The 16,404-nt window shown below is 40.7% G+C and overlaps 1 protein-coding gene across 3 annotated transcripts in view; it reads left to right on the top strand.

Moving 5' to 3' along the window:
* Positions 1 to 16,404, top strand: part of nrg2a (neuregulin 2a) — an 82,593-nt gene that overhangs the window by 23,111 nt on the left and 43,078 nt on the right. For 2 of the 3 annotated variants that reach the window (XM_086308651.1, XM_086308650.1), the window contains exon 2: positions 16,088 to 16,253. In XM_086308651.1, coding sequence (XP_086164777.1) covers positions 16,088 to 16,253 — 166 coding nt within the window. Of the gene's footprint in view, positions 1 to 6,134; positions 6,323 to 16,087; positions 16,254 to 16,404 lie in introns of those variants that run through there. The other variant, XM_086308652.1, reaches the window with a different exon arrangement.

Genomic DNA, 16,404 nt, shown 5'->3' on the forward strand with positions numbered 1-16,404 from the left:
CATTGTGACATGTTTGTGCTTCTCTAAAAGCACATTCTGGAGATAAAGAAAAGTGCAGAGCACAAAAGGAATTTGATTTGATGTGAAGAATGCAAAGCAGAGAACGGATGAGCGTATGTTTTTCAAGGGGGGGTGCTGATAAGAAAACAACCTTCCCGTGTTTTCCCATGTGTACATTTATGTTTCGGTTTTAAACCATGTATGAAAACGTCATTGGTGGATTCACTTAAAAAAAAGTTCAGATATGTTTACACATGATTTATTTAAATCCGCAATGTAAATGTTTGTCAGTCATGGAAATTTGGGGGTATTGGTGTTATTATTGTGTGGTTATAGAAACAGATATAACAGGTATACTATTAATAGCTCTATATGTATTTCATAATTCTATGTAAGATGGGGAATTTTTGTTGTTGTTATCAGTTTAAGAGCTAAAATGCACGCAATGGAAAAACCCCACTATCTTGTGATTCAGATGTGGCAAATTAAAGGTCCGTTTTAGTAAACTACATGCAAGTGGTTTGTATTTACTACACTACGAGTGGAAAAAGGTCAATTTGAAATGCATCAGTGGCCCACGTGCATCTTTTATTTACATGCGGATGCACCTGTGTGTTTGCATGCGTATGCGTACGAGCGTGTTTGAGGGGGTCTGTTTGTATTTGAGTGTGACAGTGTATACTTTGTCAGCCTGAGGACACTTAGATTGAGTGTGTGTTGTTCTCTCTGGCGAGAGTGCACATATGTGTTTGCGTGAAGACCTCGTTCTATGTGGGTGTGTGTTTGATAAACTGTGAGAGCATGTGGGAGACTGTTTGTCTATTCATCTGGGTGAGAGCAGGAGAGATAGAGCAGAATGAGGAGGTGGAAGAGCAGATCTGCTTCCAGCCTCTATCTTCAAGTCAATCTGCTCCGTCACACAAACCTCTTTATGTCTCCTTTGGCAGAAGGGAGGGAGACGGGCAGAGAGAAAGAGAGCGCGAGACAGACAAAGAGACTCAGAAAATAAATATGTTTAAATGGTGGATGAATACAAGAGGAGGAGAGAAGGAGAGAGATTCAATCAGGCAACCTTAAGAAGATAGAGCGGATTTTTTTGTTTAAGAGGATCAAAGTCATACTCAGCTACTCAGACAGCATCTGTCATTTAAAATGTTTGTTCTATTTTAATCTCAGCAATGAGCTATTCTTATCCAGCTGAAAGGATATGGCTAGCGAACGTGAAATTCAATGACTTTAATATTTATTTTCATCATCAGGGAGCAGAAAATTGTTTTACAGAGTTTGTCAGTTTAGCCCCACTGGAAGTCGAGAGGCAATTGACATCCTGTAGAGCTTTCTGTACAGTTTCCTGCACACACACGCAACACATTCAATGCACGCACAATTTTTGTCTCTCTCTTGCTCTCAAGCACACATAACCCCACACTTCATCACATTACCATGAGCAAGGCCAAAAAAAAAAGGAATCAGCTTTCAGTTGTGAAACAAAGGAAAAGCACACACAACAGTACATCTGTGTGAGTAGGTGTTTGTCTGCCTGCAGTACAGGCATTAAGAGCAAAACGTAACATAAATCAAAATCTGCTTAATGGTAGGTCTGACGCTAATGTATGGCTGCCATTCTCTCTCCTCTTCCGTTCTGGCAGCCGTCCAGATTAGGAAGACCGTCGGTTAGAGTTGGGAGGCACAGAGATCAAATCTGGTGGCAGGGTTGGACTGTTATTGCAGTATCATGCCCCACCGGCTGATGAGTTGCTGTGCTCGTCTCTTGTTCCTCTCAGCCGCAATCAAACCTGTCACAGTGTGAGTCAGCGTGGCCGTAAGTGGGGAAGATGCCTCTTGCCATTAAATCAATCAGTTATCAGACACACCAGTCACATTTTGTCCACTGTGGAGCCACATCTAAAGCTGTGAGAGGTGTTGGTGATGTCACGTGTCTGTCAGAGCGAGCTAGTGAAGGATGGAGACTGGTACAGAGCGGGAGAACTGAACAAACTGGGAGGCTAAAGAAATCTCATTTTCTCAGTGGCCTTGAGAGTGGAGCATGCTCAGTGCTGATGTTTGTCATCTCTCCCTCTCTGAGATGCTACTGCAGTGCTTCCCAGCAGGCTTGGCACAGGCTTACTCATGGACATCTCTCTTATAGAGCGATACAGTGGCCAGGCTGCAGCTGCTCGGAAGATGCTTCCCTCTGCGTTTCATTTTTTCCTCGGTGTTGCTCCGTCCCCCCACGCCCTCTTATCTTACCTGTCTTTCAGTTCAGCCTCCCTCACTCTTCCTCCCATTGTATTTCTCGCACATTATCTCCTACTTTCTCACTAGCATCCTCTCTGCTTTCGCTCTCCCGGTCTCTCATCCTCTCTCCGCCCCTCCACATCCCTCTCTCACATACTCTAGTTGCTACCTTTAAGACTGCGGTTGCCATGGTGACAGCTATGTGCTGCAGAAACGTCAAAGAGCTGAATCCACACAGGATCACTTCCTTGTTTTAACACTTGTGTTCTTTGCTGTCGTTTCCCTCTGGTTTCTGGCAGCTCCCCTTAAATAACAGACGGACACGCTTGATTTGAATGCATCCAACCATTTTGCCATGCTGTAAATGAGGCAGCAGAAGCAACTTGTGGCTTCTTTTCTGTGATCCCGATCCCAGCTGTTGCTGAGCACACTCATTAGTAACACTCAGATTTGGAATCTCCGTTGACCTTGGCGCAGCTGACCTTGAGAAACCAGCCCCTTTCTGGGAACTCCAGATGTCACCGACATTGATTTGTGTCACGTCTCCACTACACTCAGCAGCTCGCAAGGTGACATTAATCGATGGCGTCTCGACCCTCCTCGGCTGTTGCTGGCCACACGTTGTCCGCTTGTGCAGGCATTTGTAGCACATGCACATGAGCAAACAGCAGCTGTCAAATTCATGCAGACAAATCTGGGTTTGCTGCAAACTCTTTGGTTACTACCACACAGCATGTCTTTATTTCAGGCACAATGTGTTTTTTATTCCAGCAGCACAGCTCAGCGTGTGGTCAGCTGAGGAACAGATGCCTTGTTAAAAAGGTGAATGCAGCAGGTGGGGCTGTTTTCTGTCATCTGTTGAAAGGGACATTAGTTTCACTCACAAATTCCCTCTTTCATGCTTTTTTTTTTTAACCCTGTCTTCCCTTCTCTTCCTCCATTACTGCTGTTTTTTTTCCCATGCTTTCTATTTATTCTAGCTCTTTTTTACTTCTGCTTCTCGTAGAAGGTTTGGTCCTCTTTCTTCTCCCCCTTGCCTTTGCCTCACCTCTGTCAATCAAAAATATAGATGTTTGTTAAAAGCAGGCACTTTACCTTGCTTTAAGTCCTGAGTATACACTTTGCTGGAAAAAAATAGCTGACAGATGTAAACAGTAAAACCTAATGGCTGTTTAAAGCCATTATGTCTAAAGAGATAAACTCTTGTGCTTATGAAAGGGCTTTTTTAAGGAGTATCAGAATGATGATGTGCAGGTATGTTGCTGTTAGGAGGCTGGAGCTCAGCTCCATCATGCAGGGAAGCTATCTTCCCTTTTCTGGGAGAAGCAATGAAGGGGTTAGGAGACAACCAGAGATGGGATCTATGAAGCATTTATGGGTAGGGCATATATCTATGGAGGATCTATGTATGAAGTTACAGAGGTTGGCTCCTTTTTTCTTTGATTTCTTAAAGTTTTGCCACTCCCACACTGGTCTATTGTGTCTCTCCACCTACAGACCCTAATCCAAGGACAGCCCACGGCTGCTGAAAAACAGCAGATGCTTTAGAGTAGTGTAGAAAAAAAGAAAAGAAAAAAGAAGAGATCTACATGTTCATGATCTACATGTTCATGACCATATTTGAGTTTGGGTGTGTAAAATGTGAGTTTATTTCAGACTTCCATTGTACTCCACAAGGTCATATACAAAACGCTAGACCTTGTTCAGAGCTTAGGTTCTTAAAAACATAATTTCCTCACAGTGTGTTGTCTACTACAAGTCCGCCTCCCCTCACTTTCATGTGCATGCTCATGCAGTTCTTGCATATTTTATGTAACCGTCCCAATGGGAGACACTTGTGGCAAGCAGGCGATTGTAAAGCTCATTCGTTTGCATCCACACTCTACGCTGCAGATTTTAGCACGCGTTAAAAGAAATGTTTACAGAACCTAAAGGTACATGTTGCTGTTCAAGATCAACATCACACAAATGCCCCTATAGCTAAATACAGTACACCCTCATAGGTGATGTCATCCTGTGTCATTTACATCTCGTGGCTCCGTCTGAATAGATTTTGAGATCTTAGAAGAGCATGATGAGCGATGCCCTGAGAGACTAATCTTCTCCCAAATCTGCATGAAGTCATCCTAAAAGGCACGCTTTTCTTTTTTTTTGTTCCGACGTCACAAATCCTCGCGTACATGACAGATGCATGAATCGCAATCCCATCCCACCCACACTCAAGCAGTACTTTGAGCAAGTCTCATCTTGTAGGATAGAGGCGGAGGAAGTGCGTTTTGAGACTGCGGGGCAGCGGGGGGGATAAAGGTGGTAAAGGGGCAGTTTTCTGTGATACTGCATCCCCTTAACAGTACACAGCTTCAACTGCTGATTTGTTATGTCACTGAGAACAAGAGAGGGAAAGCAGAAAGAGCCAGTTGTTTTTGAACTAGAAAAATCTCCACCTTGAACCTTACTGGCATGTCAAACACTGGCCTTGAATCGACCCCTCCAGGTTCCTTGCCCACAGCTTATGCCACTGAGTGAGCTGACCTGTTAAGACATGACCCTTCGGCTGCCCCTTTCAATCCCTGCTGCTGCCGCCTACTCCCAAGCGGCGTCAGGAATCCTCTGAGGGCTTGACTGAGATGGTCTCACATGTGACTCATCTACAGATTTCTTTTTTAAAACATGAGTTTCATTGAGTCATTGTGCTCTTGTTTCGAAGGCACATTTTTCTTTTTTTTTTCTTTTTTTTACATAGTCACATCTTGAGCTATGTCAACTAAAGATAACAGATTAACTGATGTTGTAGTTATGTTCGCTTTAAATGCTGTTTCACACAAATATAAAGAGAAAAAATATCCTTTTTATATTAGAGTCAGGCAGGACGGTGATTGCCTATTTAATATTTAAGTTTCTGCCACTTTTGGAGCCACACATGTACCTCTACTGACTTTCAACTTTCTCCATTTTCCTAAATTCCTCTAAATTATGAATCCCTAAATTCTTTGAATACACAGAATGCAACAGAGGCATGAAAAACTGAAATGCACATTCAACTTTCAGAGATAAGGAAATATCAGACATTTTATTTTGACGTTCTAGCATTTTTGTGGTGACGCACTTTGTGATATTTATCTTGAAAGGTGCTGTGCGAATAAAATTTTACTTTTACTGTAAAAGCTGGCATTCTAATACTTATTGCTGTGTGGACATTGATGACACCGGGCTAACAGCGGCAGTGAAAGGCAGAAAGACACCCGGAGACAAGCTCAAACTTGCCTGTAATACTTAGAGGTGCTAACAGACAGAGAGAGGAGAGGAAGGGGAGCAGACCGGCAGAGCCGATTTCTGTGTAGTTCTGCAAGAAGCAGTCTGTCGCCGATTGGGATCTGACATTTTGGCACCTCGCGCACACACCGCTCTCTTACACGCATCCACTGAATCTGTTTTCAACAAATGTTTAACAGATGTGAAGTGTTTTGGGACCCCAAACATCAACCTGGTAAGGGGCAAGTCTCCGCCTGAATTATGTGGCTGAGGTCAGCAGTGCAAAGTGGACAGCTTAACTTGTCTCACTTCACTTTCTGCACGCTTCATTACAAATGAGAGGATGCTGCTGGGACAGGAGAAACAGAGCCATGGAGCTTGAATGGGCTGACTTCAGATTTTCACGTGTACTCACTCGATTTCTCACTTTGTCCTCAGCTTTGGCTTCTGGGCCTGGAAGACGCTGTACTTATCTGATAGATCCAGTAAGACAACAGTTGATTGCCTTAAAGCAATGGGAAATGCTTTCTTTGCCTCCCCCACCTTTTTTCTTCCCTCCTCCTTCTACAGTATTGCCCCTTCCTGCTCCTCTCTCTCCCTCCTCTCTCCTCTTATTGGAGCCAGTTTATATAGGAGCAGAAACGCTCTAACAGGCTCAGAGTCTGGTGGTGCCCACTTACCACACGTTCCCAAAAAGGACTACCTGGTTTTTTTCCTAAGGATTTACTAACATCTGACAGCATGACAGAGAACGGAAAGAGGAAAGATAAAAAAGGGAGAAAGAGGGTGGGTAAGAAAGGACAAAAGGAGACAGAAGGTGATCCCACTAAAGGTAAAATTAAATGGCAGATGATTTCTGTGTAACGTGTGTTCCGCTTTGTGTGTGTGTGTGAGACAGAGAGAGAGAGTGACAAAGAGAAAGATTTGGAGAACGGGAACAAGTGAGATTAAGTTTGTGTTCTGCAGCTTTATTACAAAAGTGTGGGAAAGTAAGTATTCCCTCAGCTTGTCAAAGCTTGCTGCTAGGTTGTCACATGGAAAAGACTTCTCAGGTGGTCAGCTTGAAAGAGAAACATCTGGTTTTGGCAGCACTTCGGGATTGCATGGAAGTCAAATGAAAGGACTTGTGTACAGAATAAGCTTTCAATTAATCCCTGCACCTCACACGACCAAAGTGTCGTTTTATTAAAAGGTCTCTGAAAACTGGTGACTGGCTACAACACGCTTGTGTTAGGTCACAGTTCTGTTGCTGTATCACAGTGCTTTATACTTTTAAAAGCAGTGCGTGTAGCTGTAAATCATGTTTCATTACACAGTCTTTAACGGGGTTAATAATTTAAGGGTTTAGCCGTGTTTTCAGTGCTCATCAGAATTTTAGTCCGTGGTGAGTCATTCAGTGTGAAAGTGTCTCCGTATTTTTGCTCGAAGCCACTTATGAAATTTGAATAAAATGGAAGCTGTTTGTCTTTCAGAGTCACTAAGGTGGCGACGTGCTTGCTCAGTAGAGGATCCTACAAGCTGCAGCATGTCACTGTAGGTTGACCTCAGGTCATGGGGAAGCACAATCCCTATTTTAGTGGCATCCAAAAACAAAACTTTGTTTTTTACTATAGCCACAATGTGTCATCTTCCGTTTGATCAGATACTCTATTTTAGGCTCGGTCTCTTCATCTTTATAGTCATTTTGATGCCACTGATCTCAGTTCTGTCAGCTTCCAACAGATAACCATCAAGACTAGTCATATGATTTCCAAAAAAAACCCAACAACCCCAAAACAGTGTGTTTACACCACTTAATTCTTTAAATTGCACTCCTTTCATCCTAAATATGCTATCGTAGCTATTTTTTGTCCTATTTACTTTATATAATCGTTCTATTACACATGCAGATCTGATCATATAAATAATTCCCAGTCGTCATTCCAAGTGTGATTATGATCTATAAACATGTCAGGTAAACAGCTCCCCAAACGAAAGGGGACTTGGAATACTTGCAGATTATCTGTGTGTGTGTGTGTGTGTGTGTGTGAGAGAGAATTTGCCGCACAGCTGCTGTGCACACAGAAAACAGCTGCATGTAATGTGTATCTTCTAGTTTATTTTTTCTGCTTGTCACAAAATGAATGGAAACAAACTGTGTTTGCCTGTTGTGGTATTTTGCACAAAGCATTTAATGTTACTGTAAATGTCTTTTTGTAGCTGTCACGTGTTGATACATGTCTTATGTCCGTTTTGTATGAGTCCCCCAGAGCACAATCATTTGATCTTTGAATCATCATTTTCTTGGTAAAAACTTGATTCATCTGTGTGAGGTGACGCGTTCACCTGTTTTAAAACTGAGCTTTCAAAGTAGGTCAAATGAATACATTCACGTGAGTGACGATTACCGTATACATACTAAAGGTACTAGCACAACATCAGACGTGTTTTATGAGCCTTGGCTCCAAAATGAAAAACACACTCCTTTCTGTTGTACTTGGAGAGAATCAGCTTCTATAAATTTCCTCAGTCTGATCTGATTCCTTATGAAATTTTGCCAGCATTTAATAACCATTTTATTATCAGACCTGTATGTTGTCATCTATTCTACTTTATTTGTCTTTGTTTTGTTCAAAACAGAGTACAGTATACAGATATTCCAGCTTGCTAACTTACAGCGCACTTGCAGCATACTTGTAATGTAACGCTAAGACTGCCTTGTAGATTACCTATCTGCTGCCTATACACTCACTGGAATATGGTCACGTATTGCTGGATAACGGCTGGTCTTGGTGTGACTGTCCTCAATCAATCACAGACATTACAGGGTTAAAAAAATAAGACAGAATTCTCCCGGGTTCCTCAGCTTCCCTGAAAATAAAATTTTACATTTTATTTTAAGCATATCATCTCACAGTAGGTACTTGTCAGCTATAATTACTTTTTTCAGCAATTGGACTAGAAAATATTTCAGTGTTGATTTTAGGGAATACTCCTGCTACAGTGTTACATGATGACTTCCTTTCACATCTCTGCCTTTGAGGGCTACGTTTATTGTGTCTGTAAGTTGACACTCTTTGGAGAAAATTGCACAAGTTTTCTAATGAGGCAGGTCTAGGGTGGGAAAGGCAGAACTTCTACAGGTCCCGACAAAGACATTTCTGCTAAAGCGTTGGTCCTCGCTGGCAAGTAAGACACCAGAGCAAGGGGAAAACTGGAAAAGTATTTTATTTTTCACAGACTTCCTCCTACTTCTAATACCAAGACAGAACAAGGCATGCTCTTTTTTTTCTTTTTCTTTTTTTTGGCTTGCGTGCCTAGTGAGCGTGGTAATAATTAGTTATGGAAGTGAAGAGCTTATTCCTTCCTTTTGTGCCAAGTGTTTTTTGCCATGTGCTAACACCCACCACACCTTTAAATTGAAGAATTCCAGAGTTTACATCAAGTAATCTAATTTATGGCAACCAATAGTCAGAGGAGTTAATGGTGAAAGATCAGACAGCCTCAACTTCTGATTCAGGTGTGATCTTGCTTCTTACAGCTCTTACTCAATATATTTATTTTAATGTGCTATTACAAGCTCCTGCTGGAAACAGGAAAAGGATTGAGAAAATAAGTAAGACGACATTGATTCTAGATGATAGAATACAATAAATCCTCAATAACTGTGCCTGTGTTTATGTTAGGTTCGCTGCCATTCTGCAAACGTCTTATGGAAAAGTTGTCTGAAAGAAAATACCTTAAAAATAACTTATGATAAAGTTTAAGTTTGTGGGATATCAGAACTGTCTTCCCATAAAAGTAGACCTCTGCATCCCATCTTTCTGTCCCTCTCTGTCTTTACAATGTTTGTTCACCAATCTCAGTGGCTGGGGTTAGGAGACCAACAGCTGTAGTAATGGCTGTAGTCAAATCCCTACAGCCATTTGAAAGTGTATTACACATCTAGCAGAAACAGAGTATCATGGGCATCCTGCTGGAATCTCTTTCCAGCTGCTGCCCTTGTTTGATCTACCAACACACGAGAAGCTTTTCTTTCTTCTGTCTTGCTTTCATTTTATTGCTGTTTGGGTTTCGTCAGTTACCCCCCAGACCGTTTTTCCCCCTTTTTAAAAAAAACAAAACAAAACAAAATTCCTCACCCTTTCAGGTAACGCTATAGATAGAGACTCAAGAACCAAAAATACCCAGCTTGGTTTAAACCGTCGAATGGAGGGCCGGAAGTAGTCGAAAGCTTCGTGGAGCCATGTAGGGAGGTGTTGATGCGAGCATCCCTTTCGCATTCATTCCCATATCGATGTAAAAATACTTCTTGGTAGAATAAACAAATGTCTTATTTAAATTTGTTATGCCATGTCATATTTAAATTACACAGAAGGCGGCAGCTTCTGGGAATCAAATACCAAGGAATTCTGATTTGTGTAAAGCATTTGCATGGCGCTTATCGTGGCACAGTTGGGGCATTGAACATAACAGTAACGACTATGGTTATATTAATGGAAACTTCCTGAACATAAATGTCACTTACAGCTAAATAAGCACAGGGAAAGGCCCTAACATGGAATTATAATTTTGTTTATTTATTTTTTTCAAATTTATATGCTAATAGTGTAGTGGTTTACACATGACAAGCGGAAGATTCCCAGGATCCCAGGAGGAAACACTATTGCCTTTGGGACTCTGTCAGGAAGGGCACCTGGGGTAAAACCTTTGCCAAGTCACACTTGCGTCACTACCCACTGTAGCTTTTGTGATGTTAGCTTACAAAAGAATGATAAATAAACTACTTTACTACTCTTTAATTAGCGGTAACTGAAATGTATAAAACCTCAGCAGTACAAAACAACTAAACAACAATTAATGCAATAATCAATAAAACATTAATGCAAAATGTCCCAGTGGCAGGTGGGTCACACATTGGCTTTAACATTTTGCGCATGACTAGGTAGCATTAGCAATTTCTGGCTGACAGCCTCTGTGGTTTGTTTTTTGAATAAATTTTAACAACATACATCAGTTTTTTCTTATTAGATTAGGGATGCCCAATGGGATATCCTGGTTTTTAAGGTGGGCTGTGGCACTCTTAACCATTCAAGACCTGAACCATAATGAAGCGATGATCCTGGACCGTGCTATAGACATGATAGAAGAAATTTTAGTTTTTTTATATACACATATATTTTAATGTTGCAAACAAAATTCTATAGTACTTGGACTCTGAAACAAACATGGTTTTGCAAGCACTGCACTGGCAAGCATGGAGGAAACATTGTGAAACATGGACTGGTAAAAGTTTACCTTTTGTGTGTTCAACAAACTGTAAATAGAAGCCAGTTCTGCTGCTTGTAAGCAAATCTAAATGGAAGAACCTCTTTTGGTCCCAAGTGAACCAGTGCGATAATCCAAAATACAGATGGGGTGAGATAAGACCTTTTGAATTCACAATTGCATCTTCAATGTTTAGTCTATTTTTGTGCCCTGCTTTGGAGTCTTGATGACTACTGACTGACTACTATATTTAACTCAAGTGTCAGCATTGAATTCATAGGAAAATTACTAGAAAGGAGAAGTGATTAAACCCAGGATTCATTTACTCAAAAGAGTTTTGAATTGCAGTCATTATCACTTCTGTCAAACGTTCATCATTCAGAACAGTAGTCACAATTAAAATCTGACATGCAGTGTTGGTAAGAGAGAGGTCACATATAAACAATGTCCCAGATAATTATTTGGTGAAAGTGCACTAGATGTGCTGGGAGGCTGTTGAAATGATCTCTTTGAACAGATGTTGAGTTACAGTGACTAGTGTGAGGTGCTTGAAGACCATTCCCACATGCAAAACCCATTTCTCTGGCTGTCTCACCATGTAATTTGTCTTTTGACAATGTGCAGTGAAGTGACATAACACCAGAGTAATCAGGGATACTTTGTCTAGAAAGGAAAACACAAAGGCATGCCTCAGATTCCTTGTCTAAGCTCCTGGAAGTAAAACAGAATCGTTCACTCAATAAGAGCACTGTATTGTTAATTCATCAAGTAACTTTGTTTCTGAACAACTCTCTGGGCTGAGGTTTCCAACTGTTACCCAAGACATGAGCCGTTGACACACCGGATAGGCTTCTATTCTCAAATTGGGTTTTTATAGTCCATATCTGCAGCTGCCCCTGTGCTTCAAATTGAGAAAATCAGGCTGTTGTTGAGGCGAGGGTTTATCATTACTCCCTGAAACTTTTTCCACTGCTGTAATGGAAAATGAGACAACTGCTTGTCCCCAAGAAATTATTTTATTTTCAAGGATAACGAGTCTTTATTATCCTGTTGGAAAACATTAATTGCACTTGGTAAAATGAACATGCTCTCTAAAAAAAATGTATGTTGGGCTTTACTTTGTTGCACAGCCTGCACAATAATGTCCATTAAACTGTTGATTGAATAGTGCTTTTTTTCCATGTGTCGTTCCAGAACTGAGCTACTACATCACAAAGTACATGGATTTTAAATCCTTCTTTGTGCTAATGTATACATGGTTTAAAGTTACCATTAAATGTATATCAAAGATTCCTTGCGTCTTCATTAGCACGGTATACTGGAGTACTCCCTCTCACACATCTGGCTTATTGTTTGATGAAAAGTGCAGCTCTGTTTTCCTGGAAGTTTTCCAGTCAAGGACGAAACTTGTTTAATTTGCTTGGCAAGGACAGGCCTGTGTCCAGACAAAGCACTAAACATTCTATACGTTTCAGCCTCATTCCCGCTCCGCGCTATGACTGACAAGGCTGTCCCCAGGCAATGTGCTGGGTCTGGCAGAGTTGAGTGTGTAGGGAAATCATGCACAGTATTTTCATTTATGTAGAATTGGGACCCATGTAAATTCTGTAAGCTTTGTATGTCACTAAATAGAAAAGTAGAGAATAATATCCTAATTAAATTGAAATAAAAGTCCTTGAGAGTGTCTGAGTAAGCTGCTTATTAAACATGACACATGTGTACTCTATTTTACTGTATTCAACAATGCAGTTACAGCACAGCTGATTCATTTTTGGTAATTTTCCATTAGCTCTGCAATGTGAAGAGTACCAGGAGCCTACATTGTGAAGTCTTATCTCCATTGAGTTTCCAGTCCTGTGTAATATATTAGATTTAATAAATAAATGCTTAATGAAGTACATCTGGAGCATCAGGAGTCTTGCACTCACTATATGGTCTTGCTGCAGGCTGTCAATAAACCAGCCCCACTAGCAGAGTTGATTTTGAATGGTAATATACAATATGTGAAACCTATATAACGTTATGACTCTCTGCAAAGCCACATTTATGTCTTACTGCATAAATAAGGTTTTATTGTCCCAAACCACTGTCGCGCCAAGTGCTTCCTCAAAGGGGATCTTTGGGTTTTCTCTATAATACCGTAAGGTCTTTACTTTACAGTGTAAAGTGCCCTGAGATGACTGTGGTTGTGAGATGGAGTTATGTGAATATAACTGTACTGAACTGGATGAAATTGAACTGAACTGAACCGAATGTGTCAAGCAGTTGCAGCGCACAAATCCATATTGAGACCGTAAGCTCATTAAAGTTAGTACGTGCCACCTTACAGTGGCACATCTGCGACTCTCCACTGTGTAGGAGTCTTTTCCAGCAGGATGTTGTTCACAGATAAAAGTTCCTTGTTTTTCTCCAGTAATTTTAGTATCAAATGCCAGCTATTGAACTAAAAATACCAGCTTTTCCATTGATCTCTGTTGGTTGGGATCTATTTTAAATCTGACATTTTTCTCTCTTTGATCCCTGAAAAAAGCAGTGTGTGCAACACAAGCACAATTTTCTAATTATAGTATTCACTATTGTAGAGTAATCGTGGTTTTTACATTCTTTTATGTTTAAAACTGGTTTCTGAGGCCTAACTCGAGCTATCTAACAATAACCTTCAGCAATTAAGATTACTTCACTAAATATCAGAAATGTTTTTGGCAAAACGTGAGTAACAACGGTTACTCAAAAAAGTAATTTATTATACACTGCTTGTTACTTTTCTCAAATGCAGTTAAATTCAGTAAGTTAATTACTCACCAATTACTCAGTAATTTGTCAAACTACTTATTAGATTACTTTCACATTACTCTGTTAAATGAGTTGAAAAGCATAGTCTCATAATGACCAGGTAACTTATAAACCTGAGGATATAGTCCCACAGACCAACACACATCTCTATACTAATGAGGACCAACACAGGATCTTTCATTTTAGCATTTATATATGAACATGAAGTAAAGATATAGCTAGCCAAAAGAGACCTTAATGCGGTTGCCACAGTGACTCTACTGTAGGAACATTTACAGGTAGAAATGGAGGCTACAATGCTCAAAATATGAGCAACAAGTTCAGGGTCTGGCTGCTGGGCTGGAGTCGGCATACACTCTTTGCTAGCTTTGCATTAGCATGCTATCTGTGCAGATGCTTGCAAGTTGTGTTATGTAAGTATAATGCAGCTATTTCTGTCCTGGGGCGGTTTTCAGTATTTCAGCATTCTTGTCCTTTCGTGCAAAAAAAATAAAAAAATGTCCGTATCTTTACTCCTTAAAAGTTGTACACCTCCTGCAGGCAAACTGAATTTAGCTGATTGTATCAGGAGTGCAGGGGAAGAAAAAGGGACGTTTGTATTTGTTGTTGTTGTTGTTGTTGGGGTTTTTTAACTGCCAGGTGAACAGATAACTGAAAAACCTTTTGAAGTGCAAGTATAATAATTAATTATAAAGTAATAACTGTATAATAATTATTATTGTAAGTAATAATTATGTAATAATATAAATAGTGTAATTATAAATAATAATTATAATGCGTTAGTGTTCTTAGCAAAATTCTATTTACAAGAATGAATGATTTGTCTACATCATACTTTTGCTTCAGCTGAGGAATCATTTCATGTCCGTTACTGAGAGATCCATGACTGGGACCATGAGCACTGACCTCCGGCTCCTGTCAGGAGAATTAGCGCCAAGTGGCCCGGGAGATCGAGCACAGGTCTGTGTCAGGATGTAGAGTGGAGGACACACTGTCAGTTGTAGGACACACTGACAAGCTTGGCTGCAACAGAGTTCCTAAATGTCACATCTGCTTGGCTTACATGGCACCGGAAAGTGCTTGCATTTCTGTTCCTGTGAATAATAGAGTATATTGAGGTAGGATCAGTAATAAGCAACAGTGACCTCTGCAGAACTGACAAGGAACAATACCTTCAAAAGTAGCGCACAAACCTGTGGTTATTGTTTAACAACGGTATACATTTGGAATGCCACATTTTAAAATGTGAAAATGCTGTTATGTAGATATAATCAATCTACAGATATACCTGTAGCTGCATCAAAACCCACCACTGTCACCCGCTGCCCACTTAAACACACACAGAACATAAAAACTGCAGCATCATTAGAGTTTTTCTCTCTGTGCAGACATGTCGCTTAACCAGGTCAGTGAAGTGGGACAGTCTCTTTTAAAAAAAGAGGACAACAAGGGATAATTTCGGTACACTGCTATTTCAGTGTTTAATTGAAGTCATTACCTGTGTGTACTTCATTTTGCTTGTCATGCTTTGTCTTCATTCAGCTGTCATCCTTTGATGCACCACAAATAGCTGCAATTTGTGGGACCACTCAACTCAGCAAATGCATGAAATTTTAAATGTTACACATGGAGCAGGAAATTGTGTGTGTGTGTGTGTGTGTGTGTGTGTGTGTGTGTGTGTGTGTGTGTGTGTGTGTGTGTGTGTGCGTGCGTGTGCGCATTAGGGTTTGGAGGGGGCTCTCGGCCAGCCCTGGCTGACCCTTGTTCACCTCTTTCCTCTTGCTCCGCCCTGGATGAGTTTTCTCCTAAACATGTGTGCAGCTGTCAGCTGGCAAGTGTTTGTGTGAATGAGTGAGTGTGTCTGTGTTGTCTGTTTTGTGTGTGCTTTGGATGCAGATCATTTTCATATTTCAATTAAAATCTTTTCCTCTTCTGGGGACTAAAGAAAGGGGAAAGAAAAGTTGCAAGAATTTACAGAGTGTACTGCCGAGGCACTGATCATTGATATGAGCATACAGAGAAAGAAATGAACACACAAGAAATTCACTCAAAGTTTAACATTTCTGGGCAAAACAAGGGTTTTGTGCTCTTGCAAAGCACAATACTGTAACAAACAGAAGAGCTATAATTAAATCCCTTTTTTTGTTTTTGTTGTTCCCATCATCACAACAGACTAGTTGTTATGCAGTCATAATGTTATTGGCTTTTCTTGCATACAGATTGGCTTTAAAGTTTGCGGTTACAGATTTTCTAGATCAGCCAATGGATGTTTGCTAAATATTGCTTCAGGTGTTTTTATAAAAGCGATGCCAGATTGAAAATCAGCCTGTTTATTAGTCTGAGGTAAAGCTGATCATGTCTCTGGTGACAACATCTGGAGGTTACATGAGAGAGCTGTTGGCTCAGTCCGTAGAGACAATCACCGCCTCTGTTGCAGTCTCTTTGTCTCCTCCTAAAACACACAATTACACACAAACCAAACCATAATCAAGTCCATGTCTATATATTATCACTGACTTGTTGTTTTTTGTTTTTTTTTGTCTTTCTCTATTTTTAGCTGCGGCTCCAAAGTTAAAACCGATGAAAAATCCAATGATAGTGGACGAGGGAAGCAAGCTCACAGTTAGGTGCGAGGCCACAGGAAACCCTGCCCCTACCTACAGATGGTTCAAAGATGGCAACGAGCTGAAGAAAAGCAAAAAAGTCAAAATAAGGAGCGGCAAGTGAGTACAAATCAAAAACCGAGTACTGTAAACCCAACATAGGCGGTACGGTAAAAGGTTCTCCGTGGGTGACGTTACTGTCAGCAGGCAGGGCTGATGCAGTTTTCCTCCTGCAGTTTTCCTCAATGAAGGATTATAAAGGATAATTCCT

Source organism: Aulonocara sp. 'chitande type north' Nkhata Bay, linkage group LG10 (assembly GCF_057382095.1).
Source record: "Aulonocara sp. 'chitande type north' Nkhata Bay isolate Kocher_YH1m ecotype deep benthic linkage group LG10, A_spYH_male_GT1.1, whole genome shotgun sequence".
Lineage (NCBI taxonomy): Eukaryota > Metazoa > Chordata > Actinopteri > Cichliformes > Cichlidae > Aulonocara > Aulonocara sp. 'chitande type north' Nkhata Bay.